The sequence below is a fragment of the Coloeus monedula genome, assembly GCF_965178545.1.
Source record: "Coloeus monedula genome assembly, contig: HAP1_SCAFFOLD_73, whole genome shotgun sequence".
NCBI lineage: Eukaryota > Metazoa > Chordata > Aves > Passeriformes > Corvidae > Coloeus > Coloeus monedula.
Window position 1 is genome coordinate 518,455 of NW_028120821.1, and position 19,170 is coordinate 537,624.

The window sequence follows — 19,170 nt, forward strand, 5'->3', positions numbered from 1 at the left end:
GAAGATGCCCCGGGAGCCCCAGGCAGGTGAGGAGGAAGTCAGTGCCCCTTTCCCCTCTCTCCTGCTCCATCTCCCAGCCCAGCATCGCCCCCGGCTGCAGGACAACCCCGCTGCCGACGCCGTCCTGCCGGGGACGGACTGGGGGGATCTCCTTGCCCTTCCCTGTGGCACGGAGGCAAATCCCATCCTCTCCTTGTCCTTCCTCCCCAGACAAGGAGCTGAGCACGGAGCCCAGGGAGGACAAATCCCCGCGGCAGAACCTGGTGGGAGAGGCCGTTTTGAGCGGCTCCACGGCGCAGGAATCCAACGGGGAGGAAAAGCCCCGGAGATCCCGCAGGAGGAGGGGCTGCAAACGCAGCCCAGGGTGCTCTGAGGAGGAAAGACCCACCCTGTGCCGGGAAGGCGGCCGGAGATGCAGCCAGAGGTCAGAGCTGGTGGTTCATGAGCAGCTTCACAATGGGGAGAAGCCCCACAAGTGTGGGGAATGTGGGAAGAGCTTCAGCCGGAGCTCCCACCTGATCGTCCACCAGATGATCCACACTGGGGAGAGGCCCTACGAGTGTGGGGAGTGTGGGAAGAGCTTCAGGTACAGCTCCCACCTGATCCGCCACCAGATGATCCACACCGGGGAGAGGCCCTACGAGTGTGGGGAGTGTGGGAAGAGGTTTCACACCAGCTCCAATCTCCTCCTGCACCAGCGGATTCACACGGATGCGAGGCCCTTCCGCTGCCCCGACTGCAGGAAGGGCTTTAGGTACAACTCTAACCTCATCAAGCACCGGCGCATCCACACCGGGGAGAGGCCCTACGAGTGTCCCCAGTGTGGGGAGAGCTTCAGACAGAGCTCTCACTTGACCAGACACCAACGGAGGTACCACTAAGGGAAGCCCTGCGAGTGCCCCGACTGCGGGAAGAGCTTTGTCCTCTGCTCCAACTCCATCTCCCATCAGAGGAGCCACGTTTGGCAGAGCCCTGGTGACCCACATTCCCTGTGATCCAGGTTGGGAAGACCCCTGGCTGGTGCTCTCCACGTTCTCCTGGATCCCCGTAGGCACCTGGGTGAATGCAGGGGCAGGAACATCCATCGGGACTCTGATTGAAATCGGAAATTCATTGGGAAGAGCTCTTGTACTGACTTCACAGCATAAAAATTCTCACCTGCTCTGTCCAATTGTTTCTTTTTGTGCCACCCAGCAACCCTGGATGATCTTGGAGGTCTTTTTCAACCTAAACACTTTCCTCCTTCATCCCATCACAACAACCATAATTGGGGTAGAAATAAAGAAATTAAACAAAGGTATCTAAAGTGGCACCATTTTAGCAAGATTTGGGGGTGAATTTGGGGTTGGTTCAGGGGAATATTTGGGAGAATTTGGGTGTTGTGATGCCATGGGTTGGGCAGACGGGGCCACAGTCTCATAGTTGTGGGGGCAGAATGTGTCCACCTGAGCCCGTCTGTTCTCCAGGAATTCTGGTTGTCTGTCGAAATTCCTGTCCTGGGTCTCCCCCTTTGGGGTGTGGCCCTCAAAGTGCCCAAATCGCTGCTGAAGTGCCTGAGCTGCTCCTGGCCGTGGATGTTCCTGTCCCCCAGCCTGTCCTGGTTGGTGCCATAAAGGGTGGGAGGGGATCAGGGGGGCTCCTTGGGGGACTGGGCTGGGCTTTTGTGTCTCTTGAGGGCATTTGTGGTGCTTGGAGGGGCCTTTTGGAGTGGTCTCTGAGAGAGTTTAAGTGATCTTGGCAGGGCTGTGTGTCTTGGAGAGAATTTTGTGGTTCTTGGGGTCATTTATGATGCAGGGAGTGGTTGGGGGGGTTCCTGGCCGGGAGCTGTGGGGTGATTTGAGGGGTCTGGGAGTGGCTGTGGGGCTGGGAGGGGGTTTTAGGGCAGATGTGACCTCTCTCCCAGACCCCAAAGCTGCCACCAGACCCCACACCCCAAGATGCTGCCAGGGCTGGCGGCTCCATGTTGGGGTTCATCCTCCTGGCACTGCACGAGAAGGTGAGGGGGATTCCCCAGGGGCCGTGTGTGTCCCCCCAGAGCGTGTGTGACCTCCCCCATGCCGGTGTCACCCCCTTTTCCCTGCCCACAGGGCTCCTGAGGCAGCCCCTGCTGCCCCGGGAGGGAATTTGGGGAGGGGGCAGAGGGGGTGCGCAGCCCCCGCCGGGGGATGACCCCGGCCCAGCGCCCTTCGTTCAGCACCGAGCTGGGCTTGGGGCCGCAGGAGGAAGAGGCCGATGGGAAGCAGATCCTGCAGGGGGGACAGGGCTTGGGCTCAGGGCAAGGTCCTGCCCTGCACACCTGGCTCAGGTGTGAGCCTGCCCCGGGAAGGGAGCGGGACATTGCCATCCCCACGGATCAGGGCTGGGAGCAGCGCTGGGAGCACGGACATGGAAATCCTGGGAGCCACTGGGACCGCCCTGGGGGGTGAATGATCCCCCCCAGCACCTTTCCAGGCCGCCCTGCGAGCTGAGAAATGCTCGCTGGGCCTCGGCCTTGGCCAAGAGCCCCCGGGCTCAGCTGCTCTGAGCTCAGGCGCTGCCGGCTCCCGCAGCCCGCCCAGGGCCGCCCTGCCCGTGCCGGGGCTGTGCTGGAATTCTCTGCTGCTGCTGGGCCACTCGGGGGCTCTGGCCCAGCAGGAAAGGTGACCCTGAGCCAGGAGCTTTCCTTGGCCGCAGCAAAGCCTCGGCACGGAAACACCTTCCCAGTGCTGGGCCCTGGGCCGGGAGGGATTGTGCCACCAGAGCTGTCCCTCCATTTCTTCTGCCAGGCAGCTTTAGCACAGGAGAAGTGGAGAAGCCAGAGCTGCCTCTCAGCTTTCCGCAGTCCTGCAGAGGAATCCTGTGTGGGAAGCAGCCTGGGAACAGGGTTGAGGTGCCAGGGCAGGGGAATTGAGAGCCCTTTCCTCCACCGTGGGCCCAGGCTCTGGCCCTTGCCCTTTGCAATGGCCCTGCAGCTGCCAGAGGGGCCTTTTTGGCTCAGCTGAGAGCAGTCCTGCTGCAAGGCTGTCCTCGAGCTGCTTGGGCTGCACATGTGCCCAGGGAATGCTCATTGCTTGCAGTCTCAGGCGCTGTGGGTGTGCAGGTGTAACTACTGCAGGAGGGAACAGCTCTGCTGGGGGCAGTTCTCTTTTTCTTGGTGGTTTTTCTGTTGAATGAACGTTCCCTGCCAGCTGTGGGCAGAGCTGTGTAGCTGTATGTGCCACTTGTGTGTGGCACTGTGGCTCAGGAGGTGGCCAAGGGGAGCTTGGCCGAGGTGTGGGCAGAGGAATGGCCATCAGGCCAGGCTGGGGGGTCAGCGGCCGGTCAGTTGCGTTGCGTGGCCGCGGCTCTGGAGGCTTGTGTGGGAGCGTGTGCAGGGCTGGAAGGCTGGGGCTGCCGCCGCTGTGTCCCAGAGCCGGGAAGGCCGGGGCTGGCCCGGCCCTGGCCCGGCCCCGCCAGCTCTGGCAGCTGCCGGCGGGGACACAAAGGGCAGCTCCGAGCTGCGGCCGCTGCGCTGCGGCCGCACAAAGGCAGCGCCCGCAGAGCTCCAGGGCAAGGTCCTGGCCCTGGCTCGGGGCTGGGCCGGGGCCAGCGGCAGAAAATCAACTTGCAGCTTGGGCCCCGCAGCAGGGAGGAGCAGCAATTGCTGGCTGAGAGAGACTCTTGCCAAGGGCCTGCGGGGCCGGGCCCCAGGGAACGGCTTCCCGCTGCCCGAGGGCAGGCTGAGATGGGATGTGGGGCAGCAATGGTTCCCTGGCAGGGCGCTCAGGGCCTGGCCCAGGCTGGCCCCAGAAGCTGCGGCTGCCCCCGCATCCCTGCAAGTGTCCCAGGCCGGCTCGGCCATTGGGGCTTCCTGCCCAGGAGGGCTGGGCTGGGCTGGGCTGGGGCTGCTGAGGGCGGGATGGGCTCTGCCTGAGACAGCTGAAGGCTGCACATGATGAGGCCGGGGGGGCCCCGTTCCTCAGTGGGTTCTGGGGTATCCCACATTCCTGAAGGGATGTCAGGGTATGTCCCGTTCCTGAGGCAATTTTGGGGTGCCCCCAGTGCTTCGGGAGGGGTTGTGAGAGGGGGTCTCTGGTGCTTGGAAGGGGGACCTATTGTCAGGGATGTGGGGAGCCCATTTTGGGAAGGATGCTGCTGTTTCTGGCAATGTTGAGAGGTTCTGAATGGGCTGTGGGGCCCTGGCTCTCATTTTGGGACTTGAGGTGAGCCCATGGGCACAGCAAGGGCTGAGGAGAGGTTCCAAGCTCCCATTTGGGATGGAGGGATTGAGCGGGTGCCTGCAATCAACTCAATGCCAGCCCCAGTGTGTCGATGGCAGCCCCAAATGGCTCGATCCGTCAGCCCCAAGGCCCAGCTGTGGGGAGTCAGGAAGCACAGAAGGGGAATTGGTGTCCAGGAGGGCTGGGATGGGATGGGGATGGAATGGGATGGGTGGGGGTGGCATTGTTGGGGTGGGATGAAGTTTGGGAGGAATGGGGTGGTGTGAGAGATTGGTTACGTGAAAAGGGACATATAGATTCGGGATATACAGATTCTTTGCAGCTTACTGATCTGAGAAGCTGGCTACGTGAGAACGGGCACATAGACCCTTGCAGCTAGCTGAGCAAGGTCTCATAAGACAATGCACCACACATCCTGTGTAACAACCGAAGTTACAGAATATTACATGTATCTTGCTCAGTAACTGAACCACCATTGAGCCTTACTGCTGAACTATGGGTTTATTTGCAGAGCCAGCAAGGTTAGGTTTTGGCAGCAAAACAATGGACATCTGTGGTTAGAAGGCCAGGGAAAAAGGCAGAACTGCTGACCACGAAAGGGGGTCTAAGGAGGGGTTTAGAATCAGCTTAGTCGACGTGAACCACTTAGAATGCGCCCTTACGAATATGCATAAAGCCTATCATTGTTAGTATATAAGGAGTTCTGGTACAATCAATAAATCGGATTCCAGCTGATCACTCATATTGAGCGTCTGGGTTTCCCCACTATCGCGACAACAGAGTGCGTTGTAACATCACAGGGTGGCTGTATGACATCAGAGAGTCAGCTGTGACATCACAGAGCAGCTGTGTGACATCACAGAGAGGACTGTGACATCACAGGTGGTGTGACATCACAGAGTGGCTATGACATCGCAGGGTTGCTATGTGACATCGCAGACTGAGCTGTGACATCGCAGATAAGGCGGTGATATCACAGGGCAGAAGTCTGACATCATAGAGGAGACTATGACATCACTGATTGGTTGTGACATCACGGAATGGGTTGTGACATCCCCCCCACAAACTCCGGCCCAGGGACTCCCCAGGATATTTGGGCCAAGCTCCCCCTCCCCATCACCTGTGGGATGGGGGGATCGATGCTCCTTGGGGTGAGGGGCCTGCAAATTCTGGGACCGCTGGACCCACGAGCTCCCTCCTCTTCCTCCACCTTCTTCTCGTCTTTCTTCATCCGTCCTCCTCCTTCTCCCTAATCCCACCTCCTGCTCCTCCTCTCTCCATCCTTTCTCCTGCTTCTTCTTCCCCCCTTCTTGTCTTCCATCCCTCCTCCCCTGTTCCCCAAGCCCCTCACATCCCACGGGAGGAATGGGAATGGAGCCAGGACAGGTCGGGATGGGCAGTGCAGGGCTCTGGGCAGTTCCCACGCCCTGGGGTAACCTGGCCAAGGGAAAAGATGCAAAATTGGTGGGTGGAGATAAAAACTTGGTGTTGTGGTCACCCTGGGTGGGGACTTCCACCCCTCTGGTCTCATGTCAGGATGGAGAGGGGAGCAGGGAATGCAGAGACTGATGGGAGATCCCAAGGGATTTTAGGGGCAGGACGAGGGCTGCTGTGAGTTCTTGTTGGGAGAGGTCAGCCCGGAGACCCCAGAGTGTTCCCAGGGCCCTGGGATGGAGAGTTGTCACCACCTTCTGCTTCAGGTGGTGGTTCTGGAGGGACCTGGGCTCCTTGGGGCTCTTCCTGCAGCCGAGAACTTGTAGGGAACCTCCTCCAGGTGGCTCCTCCAGGTGTTCCAGGGGCTTGGGGCTCACGGTGAAGCCCTTCCCAGAGTCTGGGCATCCATAGGGGCTCCCCAGTGTGGATCCCCTGGTGTCTGGGGAGGCTGGAGCTCCTATGAAAGCTTTTCCTGCCCTCCTGGCCCCTGTAGGGTCTCTCTCCTCTGAGATGGCACCTCTGGGCAAAGCTTGGGCAGACACAGGACTTCTCCCCCACTTGGATCCTGTGCTGGGAGATCAGCTCCGTGCTCCGGCCAAAGCTCTTCCCACAGGAGATCAGTCCCCTGCAATGATGGCAACTTTGGGCTTCTCCAGAACCCCTCCCACTCCTCTGGAGGTCCCACCCCCCATCTTTCCCCTCCTCCACCCTTTTCCCATCATCCCCCAATCCTCATCCACCAACGGACCCCACGAAGGGGAAGGGTCCCACTCCCTTTTTCCTCCCTCTCTCCGATATCCCCCTCTCCTTTCTCATCCTCCCCCAAAGCCTCCGTGTCCCACGTACCTGGTTTGGGGCTCTCAGTTCCCTCTCCCACTCAGTCTGGGGAGTCCGATCCCCTTTTCACTGCTCTCCCCCTCTTTAAAACGGGTCTCCCTTTCCCCCCCCCCCCTCACCCCAGAGCTCCTCGCCCGCGGCCGGGGGGCTCCCAGCACCACCAGTGCCACCAGTGCGGCCCCAGCTGCCCCCACCCGCCCCATGCCCAGCGCCGGGCGCTGCCCACAGCCCCAAAGCAGCCGCGCTGTGCCCTGGGGGGTCCCCAGAGCGGCCCCGCCCCGCACGGCACTGGGAGCACCAGTCCGGACCAGTGCGGAGCGCGGGCGGGCGGCATCAGCCGTGCCCGGGCAGGGCCGGGCCCCGCGGGGCTCCCGCCCGCACTCGGCCCCCGCCGGGACAGCGCGGGGGGGCCCGGCCTGGCCGCCCCCACCTCCCCCTCCCCAAATTCCGCTCCGGGGGGCGCTGGCGGCGGGGGGGGCTCAGCTGGGGCCAGAGCTGCCGGAGCCACGTGTCCCCCGCTGCCGGCACCACCCCCTCAGGATTAGGGGTGCCCCAAAACTCCCTCCGAGCTGCCGGATACCCCGCACGCCCCTCAGGAGTGGGGTCCCCCCGGCCTCATCATCCCCAACCTTCGGCTGCCTCAGCCCAGGCCCCATCCCGCCCATCCCCCTCCGCCACACTTCATCCCACCCCCCAATCCACATCCCACCCTTCCCGGGCCCCATCCCGCCCCATCCCATTTCTCCCGGCAGCCGCCACCGGGACCCCAAAAACCCCGCGTGCCGGGGGCTCCCCAATATCCCCCAAGGGGCATTTCCGACTCACATTTGGAGCCCTGTAAGATCCAAACATCCGCCTCACCCCCCGCCCCACCAAACCCCCTTCCCCCAGGAACCAACAAAGATATTTGGGGCTCGGTGCTGGAGTCCTCCAAGCTCCAAAAATCCCCTCTCCCAAAAATAACCCCAGTGACCGCCCAAGATATTTGGGGCGAGCTGTCCCTACCCGGTCACCTGCGGGATGGGGGGAGCTGAGAGCTGCGGACACAGAGAGCGATGGATGCACGTGGAGGCTCCTCTTCCTGCCTCCTCTGTCCTGCCTCTTCCTCCCGCTCCTCCCCTTTTATCTCTCCTCTTCCTCCCGCCCCTCCCCTTTTATCTCTCCTCTTCCTCCCGCCCCTCCCCTTTTATCTCTCCTCTTCCTGCCGCTCCTGCTCCTCCATCCGCCCTCCCCCCTCGCTCTTCCTCGTCCTCTCCTGCCCCTCCCCCCCTCCTCCCGTTGTTTGTGGCTCCCATCCCGGCTTTGTCTGGCATCAGCCCTGGGGCCGTCCCGTGCTCAGCAGCAGCAGCAGCAGCATCATCCTGTGCTCTGGCAGCACTCGCTGCTCCTTAGGGAAGGCTTTGGCATTTCTGCCGGGCACAGACACTGAAGCTCACCCCGACCTGCCCCGCTCCCATTGCTGTCCCCTGGGCGCTGGGCAGCTGCTGTGCCAGGGCAGCCAGAGGCACAAACGAAGCCAAGTCCAGCCCAGCTGCCCGGGCTGATGCAGACGAGCCCCAGGGCCGAGGTCCTGCAGAGCCCCACGGAGCCCTGGGCTCCTCGCTGGGAACGGGCTGTGCTGCGGCTGCCACAGCGGCCACAGCAAGTCCTGGGGCTCCCCCGGCGCCGCTGCAGCAGCACCCAGGTTCCACCTCCTGTGCCAGGCCCTGGCCAGGGGCCATCAGATCCATGGGCTCCGTGCCGAGGGGGAACACAACAACAGTGGATCGGATGCAGCCCCCAAGGACCTCGAGCAAATAGTGCAGGAACATCCAGACCTGGAGCTGACGTTTGCAAAGCTGCAGCCGGCAGAGTTCTGTGGCGCAGGAGAGCCGGCACGGGGAGAGGAGACCTGCAAGGAGCTGCAGGAGAAACACCCTGAGCCTCAAAGGCTGCCACAGCCTGAATCTGTGCTGGGGAAAGTTCTTCCTGTCCGGGAAGAGATCCCGGGATGAGGCAAAAGCCAAGTTCATGGCTGGTGACACGATTGCCGTGCAGGGAGGGCAGAGGAGGGACTGTGGGCAGAGACTGGGAGCCCAAGAAGGAGGGAGGGGTGGGGAAGGTGTTTCTTTAGGATTTGTTTTAGTTCTCCTTGTCCTGGTGTGATTGGTTTGGAAATAAATTCCATTAATTTCCCCAGCTTGGGTCTGTTGTGGCCCTGGCAGTGAGCAGTGAGTGAGCTCTCCCTGCCCCGATCCCAGCCCACGAGCCTTTCCTTCAGTGCTCTGTGTGCTGCAGCTGTGAGCAGAGTGCCAGAGCGGCTTTGGTGGCCCTGGGCACCCGGCCAGGGCCAGCCCAGCGCAGCGGTGCCTGCAATTCATTCCCTCGGCTGCAGCGCTGAGCGGCCGCAGGGCGGGTCCGGCTGCGCGGGCAGGCGGCTCCAGAAGCACCAACTGCGCCCCACGGGACAGGAGGAGGAGGCAGGGGGTGCCGGGGGAATCTCCTTCCTCCGAGCCGGCAGGGCCAGGCGGGAGAGACTGGAGAGAAGGAAACGGAGAGGAGGGACGAGGCTGGAGCTGTGGAGAGCTGCAGGGATCCGGGGCAGACGGGAATTTTGTTTTCCAAATCTCTGGGGCGAAAGGAAGCGCTGTGAAATCCGTCATGGAAAAGAGAGGAGAAATAGCGATTGATGGAAAGCGACACCCCTTGGGACTCAGTTTCTCCCTCTGCATTGCAAAAGCTGACAGACCCCAGCGCCGACGGACACCCGTCCCCGGCGTCACGGCCCAAGGGATCGGAGCTGCGGCTGGCGGGGCTGGAAGCTCCGTCCAGCAGCTCCGCTGCCGCCCCCAACCCTCGGGCTGGACCGTGGGGTCTGGGACACAGCCCCGTGCTGGGGGGCGGCAGCGGGAGCCGCGGGGCCCGGCCCGTGGGGGCGGCCGGGCTGGAAAAGTGCGCGGGGCCCCAGCGCGGTGTCCCGGTCTTGTTCCTCACCTTAACACAATGTCTTCAACTCCCTGCGTGCCCTTCATTTAATCAGCATTTCCTAAATGCTGACCCATCCCATCATCATCTCTACCCAGAACAGAATTTCCCAGGCCATTCCAAGTCCTTTATAGTTCTGAAAATACTGGGGCCAAGCCCTACCCGTGATTTCCCCCACCCCCGCCTCCATGCAGACCTTGTTGTCTGCCAGCACCAGGATAGTTCCCACTGGCCCAGGTCTGCGTTTAGCAAAGCCAACAGTACTTCTACCACTGCTTTCTGCAAGACCCCAATTGAGTCTTTACATTTCAACATAACCAGATGATGTCTACTTAGCATGAAATGTAGTTCCTGTCCAAGAGTTGCATGTCCCAAGCAATTTCTTTGCAGAATAAATTTTAAATCCTTTGGGTTTCAGTGTTTGGAAATCATCTGCTAGTGTATATAGCAACTTCACTACATTCTTATTTTCATTATCTCTGTAGAGCTAAGGAATTCCAATTATGAGAGGCTCTATTCTGTAAGCTCATTAAAAGTTAATATCCACCACAACACTGTCTATTTTATTGGTTCTTTGCAATTGCTTAGCAAAGAAAATAAGCACCAGGCTTTTAAAGAGAGAGACACACTTTCTTACATAGAAAGACACAATCTTGTTGCCACCAAAGCACTCACACAGGTGAAAGTCACAATTTTCCTGCCTCTTCCTTCCTTTCCAAACCAGTGCAGCATGAGAGAAAGCAGCTGTTTCCCGAGGCCGATGGGTCACAGACAGGTAAGGTGACATTGAGGCTTGTTCCTCAGAGGCAGTCAGCAAGCAGCAGATGATGATCTCAAGGATCCAGGTGACACCATCACCCTCTCAAGGGAGGAATCCTTTAAGCAAGCACATTGCTCATCACTTCCATCCTGCTTTGGTTTAATGAACCAGCTCTTCCTGGCAATGAGCAGCAAGGGGATCTAATTTGACTGTTGCTATCCTTTTACATTTTATTCAATCATTCCATCAGAACAGGCATTTTACTTTTGTTTCAGTTACTCCAGAGGACCTTGGCACAAAGCAAAATGAAGTCAAATGAGAAATAGCTAGCTTAAATTTATATACACCAACAAATCATGCTGTGTTTCAACAAGTGTAAGAGAGACGTGGGACTTTCCTTCCCTCTGAGCAGCTGCAAGCATAAAAAAAGCAATGATGCAACGTTCATTAATAAAACTTTCTTAGAAATCTCTTCTTATGGACAGATTCAACATCTGCAGGAGATACCCAAAACACACTCATTGTGCTGCACTTCCCCTTTTCCATTCACGTGTTATATATACTGAAAATATGTTACCGAGTAGCTATGAACACACCATGCTCCCAGATTTTCCCTAAGTAAAACATGTATCTGTGTATGTTATAAACGATCAAAGACAAGGGAGAAAAGCCTGGCACAGATACTGCAGCAAAGGAAATTCATCACATTACAGATCTCCCCTTATACAGAGATTGGCCAGGACTTTGATCAGTGATGGGAAGGAATTTCTCATCTTCCCATTTACAGCACCTGAGGCAAGAGGGACCCAACACCTTAAGCGGTGTCCAAGATAGCACAGAAATTTAAACAGAGCCATTTACAAAGGGCAGCAACTCAGCTGGCCAGTTCACACCTCAGATAACTATCTGCAGAACCCAGAGCAACACAATACTCCAAGGAGCAGTGAGATAGCCAGAAGGTTCTCAGCTCAAGAAAATTAAGCAAGAACAGGATGTTCCTTAGCCTGGCTAACCCAGATAACATCTCCCAGCCATTAGCATGAGATGAAACAGAAAGAGAGAGGTTGAATCACTTGCAGTGTACAGATACTGCCCGAGGGAAATGTGACAGGTGACCTACAACATAAAAAATGCACTTAACTGTAAAAACTAGGAAGTGAAGCTAAAAATGAGAAAAATTAGAAGCTGTTCTTGGATATGCAGTAAAAAGCACACTGACATCATAAACGGGAGAAGGAACACAAAAGCACCCAGCTGTTCAAAAGCTGTGCTATTAAGGTACAAAGAAATCAATGTTTTTTTAAAGAAAAAATCCCTCACAAGGTGAATGAGCTCAGTAACGCTCATACCAATATTATTTGTTAGAAAAATCATCTGCTCCAGTGCCTGAAGCAAAAGGTTTGCCATTTATTCCATCATTCCTTCAAATCCAGGGATTAGTGAGAACTTCTTAACAAATTCCTGCCTTGCCTTATGGTCCTTCAGCTTCACCAGGGCCAAAGCTTGCTGCTCAGAGTCAGTACACGAATCTCTGTGGTGTTACCATCCTCTCTGAGTGAGAAAAACACTCGAGATGGTGAACAAAGAGATGGGGCAGTTTCCTGATGCCTGAGAAGGATGTTCTTAAGATAAACAAAATTGCCCAATCAAAATTTATAAAGAAATGACATTTATTATGCTACCGAAATATCGGTTTTAAAAGCCACGATGGAGAAAAGCAGCTCCGAGCCCGGGGTCGGAGCTGGGTGAACACGCATAGATCTGATCTCTGTCGCACCAGACCTCCCAAGTTCACGGATGCTGCTTTGGCTGGTCCCTTCTTATACATTTTTTGGGCAGAGTCTGAATTAATTCTATTCTTCTCGTCATTTTAGCATATTCATGAAGTTTTCTTGTCCCGGAGTTGGGCTGCGCAAAGCCTTTCCTGGATCCCAGGAATTGTCCATCCTGGGTGATGAGTGGGCCATTTCTGCTGATGAATGGGCCATCTCTGCTTCCTGGAACAGTTATTTTTAGTTCCCGGGATGTCCGATTCCTTATCAGATGAGATGTAGATATCAGAAGGTGGCAATCAAGTCGTTATGGTGCAAATGTCCCGGTGATAAGATCTAACCCCACCTGGGTGGAATCCTCACTTATTGTGAGAGAACTTCTTTTAGTGTTGTGAAATTTTTCCCTCAGCCAGGCTGCTGAAGGGATTTTGAAACTCGGTCTCTGTAGGGTCTGATTACACTCCAATTTTATACATAATAGCACGAATTACATACCTTATTTATAACGTTCTCAACTCAGTGGCACAAAGTCTGCTTTTGTTCAGACAGGAATGAAGAGGAAAAATGGCAGAAATTCATAACAGGGACGATGAGGAGAAACATGGGGCTGTGCACACATTCAGTCCAAGCAACATCAATGCCAGGTGTGGTTTAAAATTCACGTTTGTGCTTTATTAAAGCCACGCACTGTATTTATGGCTCTCAGTGAATTCTGTATCCAAAAGGGACACGTTAGCTGATTCAAAATTAGTTGGATTTCTTTCCTTCTCCTGTAGCAGTGCCAGTAGGAGAGGTAACAAAGGCAGTTCCCTGGCCTTCAGACATTGCACAGAAGTGGGATCCATAGATACAAACTCAGGCAGCCAAACTGCAGGTATTTCATTCAGGGCCTAAGACATGAAGCTAGGCTTCTTTTAATAAATCACGGACAGGGATGAGCTCCTGACATTAATATTGCACTCCTCCCTCTTTCTGCTGAGACAGTCTGGCCAACACGAATATCCCTAATACAGATGCAGGGCTCTGGTATAACAGCCACCCCAAAAAGCCATAGTTCCAGCTACCTTTCCTTTCTTTGCATCATACCAGGAGGAATCAAAAGGAATGAAACCTATTTCATTTATTATTACAGGTGAGAACCCCTCTAAGGACATAGGAAGAGAAGTTGTAGTTTGTAACCTTGTTCTCCATCTAGAAGTAAAACAGGGGCTGGTGTGAGGCAACGAGGGCAACAGAGAAAATGCTGAAAAGAAACTGAGGAATGTGAAGCCAAATTTTCAAGCATTCCAGGCAATCACACCACTCAGGGACAGTCTACAGCTCAGCAAATCACATGCTGGAATTCAGTGGAGTATGGAGTAGGGCAATAGGGAACTGCGGAACAAAATAGGTGCTACAGCCTCTTGTGCTCAGGCTCTTAGCCCAAAGTATGTTCCAGCTCCAACTGAAGGGCATTCTGAACCAGAAGAGCACTGACCTTTTTGATTTTGGCAGTTCACAGTTCTCAGACAGCAGAACGTCTGTGGCTCCTCTCATCATTATTTTTGCTGTTTTCACTACTGGCCATCAAGTTTCCTGCAGTAGCCATCCATGAACCCCGGATCACTACTACATTAATAACACAGAACATGGCTCTCAGAGTGCATTAGTGAGGTACCAAGAGAAAACCCAAATGATGATCCTCCTCACTGAAAAGGTAACAGACAAAAAAAATAAAAGTGTGAAAATACTTTTTAAAAGATGGCTGAAATGAGGCAAATTCTTAAAATTAAGTAAATGTCTGAAATGAAATTTAAGCAAATTTAACTGTTGCAAAGTATTCTGAATACACATACAGTACAATATACTAGAGTCCAGAATTAGAAAAATTTCCAGTCATGGAAATATGGGGTAAGGGATATGTTTATTTGGAACAATGAGTTCAGCAGAGGTCTCTTTGCTACAAATATCTTGAATTTAATTCTTCTGCCTTGATACAATCTCCTGAGAAAATAAAAAAATAAAATAAAAATCCTACAGGAAAAACTTGTGTTGGGTGCAATCTCTTCACTCATACCTGATACAAAAGTCTAATTTATTTTCTTGATTTATTGTCTTAAGGCGAATGAATTAATTATTCTTCCACTCAGAAGTCTATGGCATCAATCCTTGAGTTGAATCAGAGAAAATTCAATCTCTCATGAGTTCCCACTCCATTTATTTTTCTTGTAAGTGTTCTGTTTTGTTGAAGTGAAAGCTCCTCTGGACTCAGGCCCAGAGGGAAGCCAAAGCACAGGGGTTGAATTAAAACCTTTGGACAAGCTGAGATACATGAAGTCACACCAAAGTGAAATAGAAATACAGATTTTTTAACCTTTAGTAGAAATATATGCTAAGTGCCTTAAACATTGAAAAGTTGCAGCAGAGACCTTAAACACAGTTCTTACTGCAGCAGGGTTACCTTTTCACAGAATTCTTTACTTTAGACAAAATATGGATAGAATGACACTGTTCACATTTTTTAGATAGAGCATTCACGTAAACAATAAGAGCTGATAGAAACTGCATCCACAAATCTGTGTAATACCTGTGTAACACTGGTGTGAGGCTTACGACTGTTAGAATTAGACCAGGATCGGTTAAGAAAAGGAAAACTGGAATCGTGTGTTACTCTTATTGGTCAATTAACAAATCTAATCCACACTTCTGCAAGAAAAAATGTAGAGTATAGAGCATATAGAGCATATAGAGCATATAGAGCATATAGAAGAAGAAGAAGAAGCTGTTTTTGCCTGTTGTTGCTGTTGCTGCTTGCCTTTATCATGTAACCCCCTTTGAACTCTGCCTTCAAGAAAGCTGTGAGACTATGAAATACAGAACTCAGCAGAACAGCAGCCTCCTCTGCTCTCTCACCCTGGTCCGGGAAGGAAGGGTACCCCGTCCAAAGCTCAACAGCGCAGAGCCCCAAGGCTGCTGTGGGCAGCAGGGCCCAGGGGCCGTTCCCACCCGCAGCGCTCCTGTCCTGGGCTGGGCCTGCACAGGGGCTGGGGCACCATGGCTGGGGCAGCGGGGCACAGAGGGGCCACGGAGCCGCTGCCGGGGCTGACAGCAAGGCCAGGGACACACAGGGAATTTCTGGGCATTGCCTGCGCTGGGCAGGGCTGAGTGTGGGGAAGGCAGAGCTCAGCTGGCCTCGGTGGCTGCAGGAAAAGCCGAGAGCCCGAAGAGCCCCCGTGGCTGTGCTGGAGAGCAAGGCTGGAGGAGGGAAATGCGGGGCTGCTGCGGGATGGGGAGGGGGATTGAATTCCAGCAGGCACCGATGGGGGGCTGAGAGACTCAAGGGCTCCTTGGCCTGAGCCTGTCCTGGAAAGGTCTCTCAGCCCTCTGTGCCCATGAAGGGCTCCAAGGAGGAGCAGAGCTCATCTTGGCAGGACCCTCATGGAATCCCTGAGGGACAAATGCCAGTGCCTGCCCAGCCTTCCCAACGTCCCTGACACCAGAGGCCTTTTCCACATCCCTTGGTTCCAGGTCAGTGCCCAGAACACAGCACAGCCTGTCCAGGTCCTGGGGGCGATTCCCAAGGGAGGCAGCTGTGATTTCTCCCCACAGACCCACCACTCCGGTGTCTCTCTGTGCAGCCCTTGGCTGTCCTGAGCACTTTCCCTGGAGCCTCCCTGCCCTGGACGTTTGTCTGCATGCAGTTCTCAGCACAGCCCAGCAAAGAATTCAGGTGCTGTGAAAAGTGAGGTTCACTCTCCTGTTAGAATTTAAAGAGTTTAATATAAAGACAATAAGAGACACGTAAAATAAAGCAAAGGGATAACGGCCGGGTGCCTTGGTGCTCTGCCAAGAGCACACCTGATGCCCGAGGTGAGTCTCTTTTATACCATTTTTACTGTCTGTTCTCTATTCATATTAAAACTTTTCCAGGAATTGATCTGCATGGCCACTCCTTGGGTCCGCCTTTTTAGAGCATGCGTAGTCTTCTGCCTTGTGGTTTTATTTCTTTTGATTCTTGGGGTTGGGCCCGCTAGGTAAGAGTCGATGGTGGGGTGGATCTCTTAATTCTCCAGACAGTCAGGGCTGATTGCAGCTTTGGGCCTCTTTGCCCCCCGGGCAGAGCGGTGATAGCAGCTCTCGGACCCTCCTGGCTGCCCGTTCTCCGGGCGGAGCAGCCTTTGGGCCCTTTTGTTCTCTGGACAAAGTGTTGATTAGCAGCTCCTTGGGCCTCATCCTCTGCTCCCTTGGAGGTTATCTTACTTGCTCACACTTGCTAACATTCTTGCTAAAACGAGAGAAAACTACATCCACACAGCAAAAAGCATTTCTAACATTATATAATATCTACTTTAATACTTTGCGAGAAGCCAATACTATAATATATGTTTATAACAGGTGCTTTCCCAGAGGACATTACTCTGGGAGTGAAGTGGCCTCAGGGCACAGTTTGTGCCCCTGGAATTGTGCCAGCCCCGAGTGCTGCTGATGGTGTTTGTGCTCACTCGGGTTCATCTCCCCACACCCACTCGATGCACTGCTGAAGGCTCCTCAGGACACAGCAAACACGGACTGCTGGCCTGGTCACTTGGTGTCCCTCCGTGCAGGGACAAACAACCTCCTGCAGGGGAGGGCAGAGGCCAGTGCTGGGATTGCTGGTGGCAGGGGCTGGTGTGGGACACTTGCCCTGGGCACCTTCCCAGGCTGTGCCCGGAACAAAGGCACAGCCCAGGCCCTGCTCTGCTGCTCCCTCAGGTCCATCCCAGGAGCTCTGGCAGTGCCAGGACACTGCTGCCTGCCCCCCCTGCACACTCCCCCCTGCCCCTGGGCACTGGGGTTTGCTTTGCCAGGGCATTCCTGGGGCACATTCCTGACAGCAGCTCTGGAGGAGAGCAAAGCCTTCCTGCCCTGCCCCCAGGAGATGCCCTTTGCTGATGGAGCTGCTGTGCTGGAGCCCGGCTGTGTCCCAGCAGTGCCCGTGGCCTGTCCCTGCCTGTGCTCACAGCACGGACACGCAGCAGGACAGTGACTGAGCTGCCCGAGCACTCCGGCCTTGCACCCTCAGAAGGGCTGGGAAAGGGAGTGTGGAGCTGGGAAGAGCAGAGGTGGGAAGAGGCTGGGCCATTGTCCCTGGCCGTGCTGCTGTGCTGGGAGTCTCTTCCCTCCAGCTCTGCCCACAGGCACTGCCCCTGCAGAGCCAGAGAAGGGCTGAGGAACAAACCTTGGACACAAAGGTCAGGGCAGCCCCTTGTTTTGATTCAAATGCACAGGGAAGAAGCCTCCTGAAAGTCTTTGTGTTTCAAAAGAAAGGTAGATGTTCATGCAGAAATGCAAGGAGTAGTGCTACAGTACTTTATAAAAAGCAGAATAACACCAGAAAAAGAATAAGAAAAAGCACCAATGAAAATATGGACAAAGAGGAAAAAGAGGCCAAGATTGTAAAGAGTTACATTCTGAAGGTTCTGGAGCAGAAAAGAGAGAGTTTATTGCTTCTGAGAAGCATCCCAGTCATCATTTTCCTCGCATGGCAGAAGGAAATAGAAAGATTTTAACTTGTGAAAAGTATCCAGTCCTCACTTTCCTCAGGGCATCCCTGAGCTCCTGGTTCCTCAGGCTGTAGATGAGGGGGTTCAGGGCTGGAGGCACCACCGAGTACAGAACTGACAGGGCCACATCCAGGGATGGGAGGAGATGGAGGGGGGGCTTCAGGTGGGCAAACATAACAGTGCTGAGGAACAGAGAGAGCACGGCCAGGTGAGGGAGGCACGTGGAAAAGGCTTTGTGCCGGCCCTGCTCAGAGGGGATCCTCAGCACAGCCCTGAAGATCTGCACATAGGAGAAAACAATGAACACAAAACAGCCAAACACCAAACAGGCACTGACAGTGATGAGCCCAAGTTCCCTGAGGTGGGATTTGGAGCAGGAGAGCTTGAGGATGTGTGGGATTTCACAGAAGAACTGGCCCAGGGCATTGCCCTGGCCCAGGGGCAGGGAAAATGTATTGGCCGTGTGCATGAGAGCGTAGAGAAAGGCACTGGCCCAGGCAGCTGCTGCCATGTGGGCACAAGCTCTGCTGCCCAGGAGGGTCCCGTAGTGCAGGGCTTTGCAGATGGACACGTAGCGCTCGTAGCACATGATGGTGAGGAGGAAATCCTCTGCTGAGAGGAAGAAGAGAAAGAAAAACACGTGAGCAGCACATGCTGAGTAGGAGATGTGGCTGGTGCCCCAGAGGGAATTGTGCATGGCCTTGGGGACAGTGGTGCAGATGGAGCCCAGGTCGGTGAGGGCCAGGCTGAGCAGGAAGAAGAACATGGGGCTGTGCAGGTGCTGGCCGCAGGCTCCGGCGCTGATGATGAGGCCGCTGCCCAGGAGGGCAGCCAGGGAGATGCCCAGGAAGAGGCAGAAGTGCAGGAGCTGCAGCTGCCGCGTGTCTGCCAATGCCAGCAGGAGGAAGGGGCTGATGGAGCTGCTGTTGCACATTTTGAGCCTCTGGCCATGGAGTGCTGTTGAAGGAGGAGACAGTGAGGAGTCAGGGGAGACTTTGCTGAGCAATGTCCAAGCCCTTTCTCCTGGCCCTGCCCCCCAGTTTTCCTTTTCTCAGAGCCCTTCCCTCAGCCCCGTGCCTGGAGCTCTGCTGGGATCTGGCCCCATTGCTGTGACGAGCAGGGGCTGTGCCCATGGACAGCGAGGAGTCAGCTCTGCTCTGCTTCAGCGGGGACATGGGAATGGGGACAGGGGCCGGTCCTGGGGCTGGACTCCATCAGCCCAAAGTGCTCCTGAGGCAGAGGAGCTGGGCAGCATCTCCTGTGCCAGGGCTAAGGAACGGTGACGGCCAAAGGCACTTTGAGAGGGTTTCCTGCTGTGCCCAGGGAGAGCAGAGAGAGCTGTGCAAGGCAAGAGCATTGGCTGTAACTCAGAGAAGGGTGAGGGGAGCTGCTCTGTCGCTCCATCTGTCCCCAGCTGCCCCTCCTGAGATCGAGGGCAGTCACTGTGTTCCCCTGAAAATCAGCCTGGCACAGCTGAGAGCAGAGGGACCCACAGCAGAGCAAAGTGGCTCAGCCTTTCTCAGAGTCTCAGCCCCACTGCTGGCCAAGGACACTCCCGGCCCCAGTGTCCCCTGGAAGGCAGCTCACAGCTGGGATGGCATCCCGAGGGCACAGCGAGGGTCCTGTCCATGGCCCTGCTGGAGGAGAGCCGGCTCATTGCCAGCCTCCCAGCCCGGCGTGCC

At 55.3% G+C, this 19,170-nt stretch overlaps 1 protein-coding gene across 1 annotated transcript; it reads right to left on the reverse strand.

Moving 5' to 3' along the window:
* Positions 1–17,453: 17,453 nt before the first annotated feature.
* On the reverse strand, positions 17,454–18,422 carry LOC309585574 (olfactory receptor 14J1-like; the record flags this gene model as incomplete). Its single annotated transcript, XM_082303527.1, has 1 exon — positions 17,454–18,422. The coding sequence occupies one exon, from the start codon at positions 18,420–18,422 to the stop codon at positions 17,454–17,456; it is 969 nt and encodes a 322-aa protein (XP_082159653.1).
* Positions 18,423–19,170: the final 748 nt, after the last annotated feature.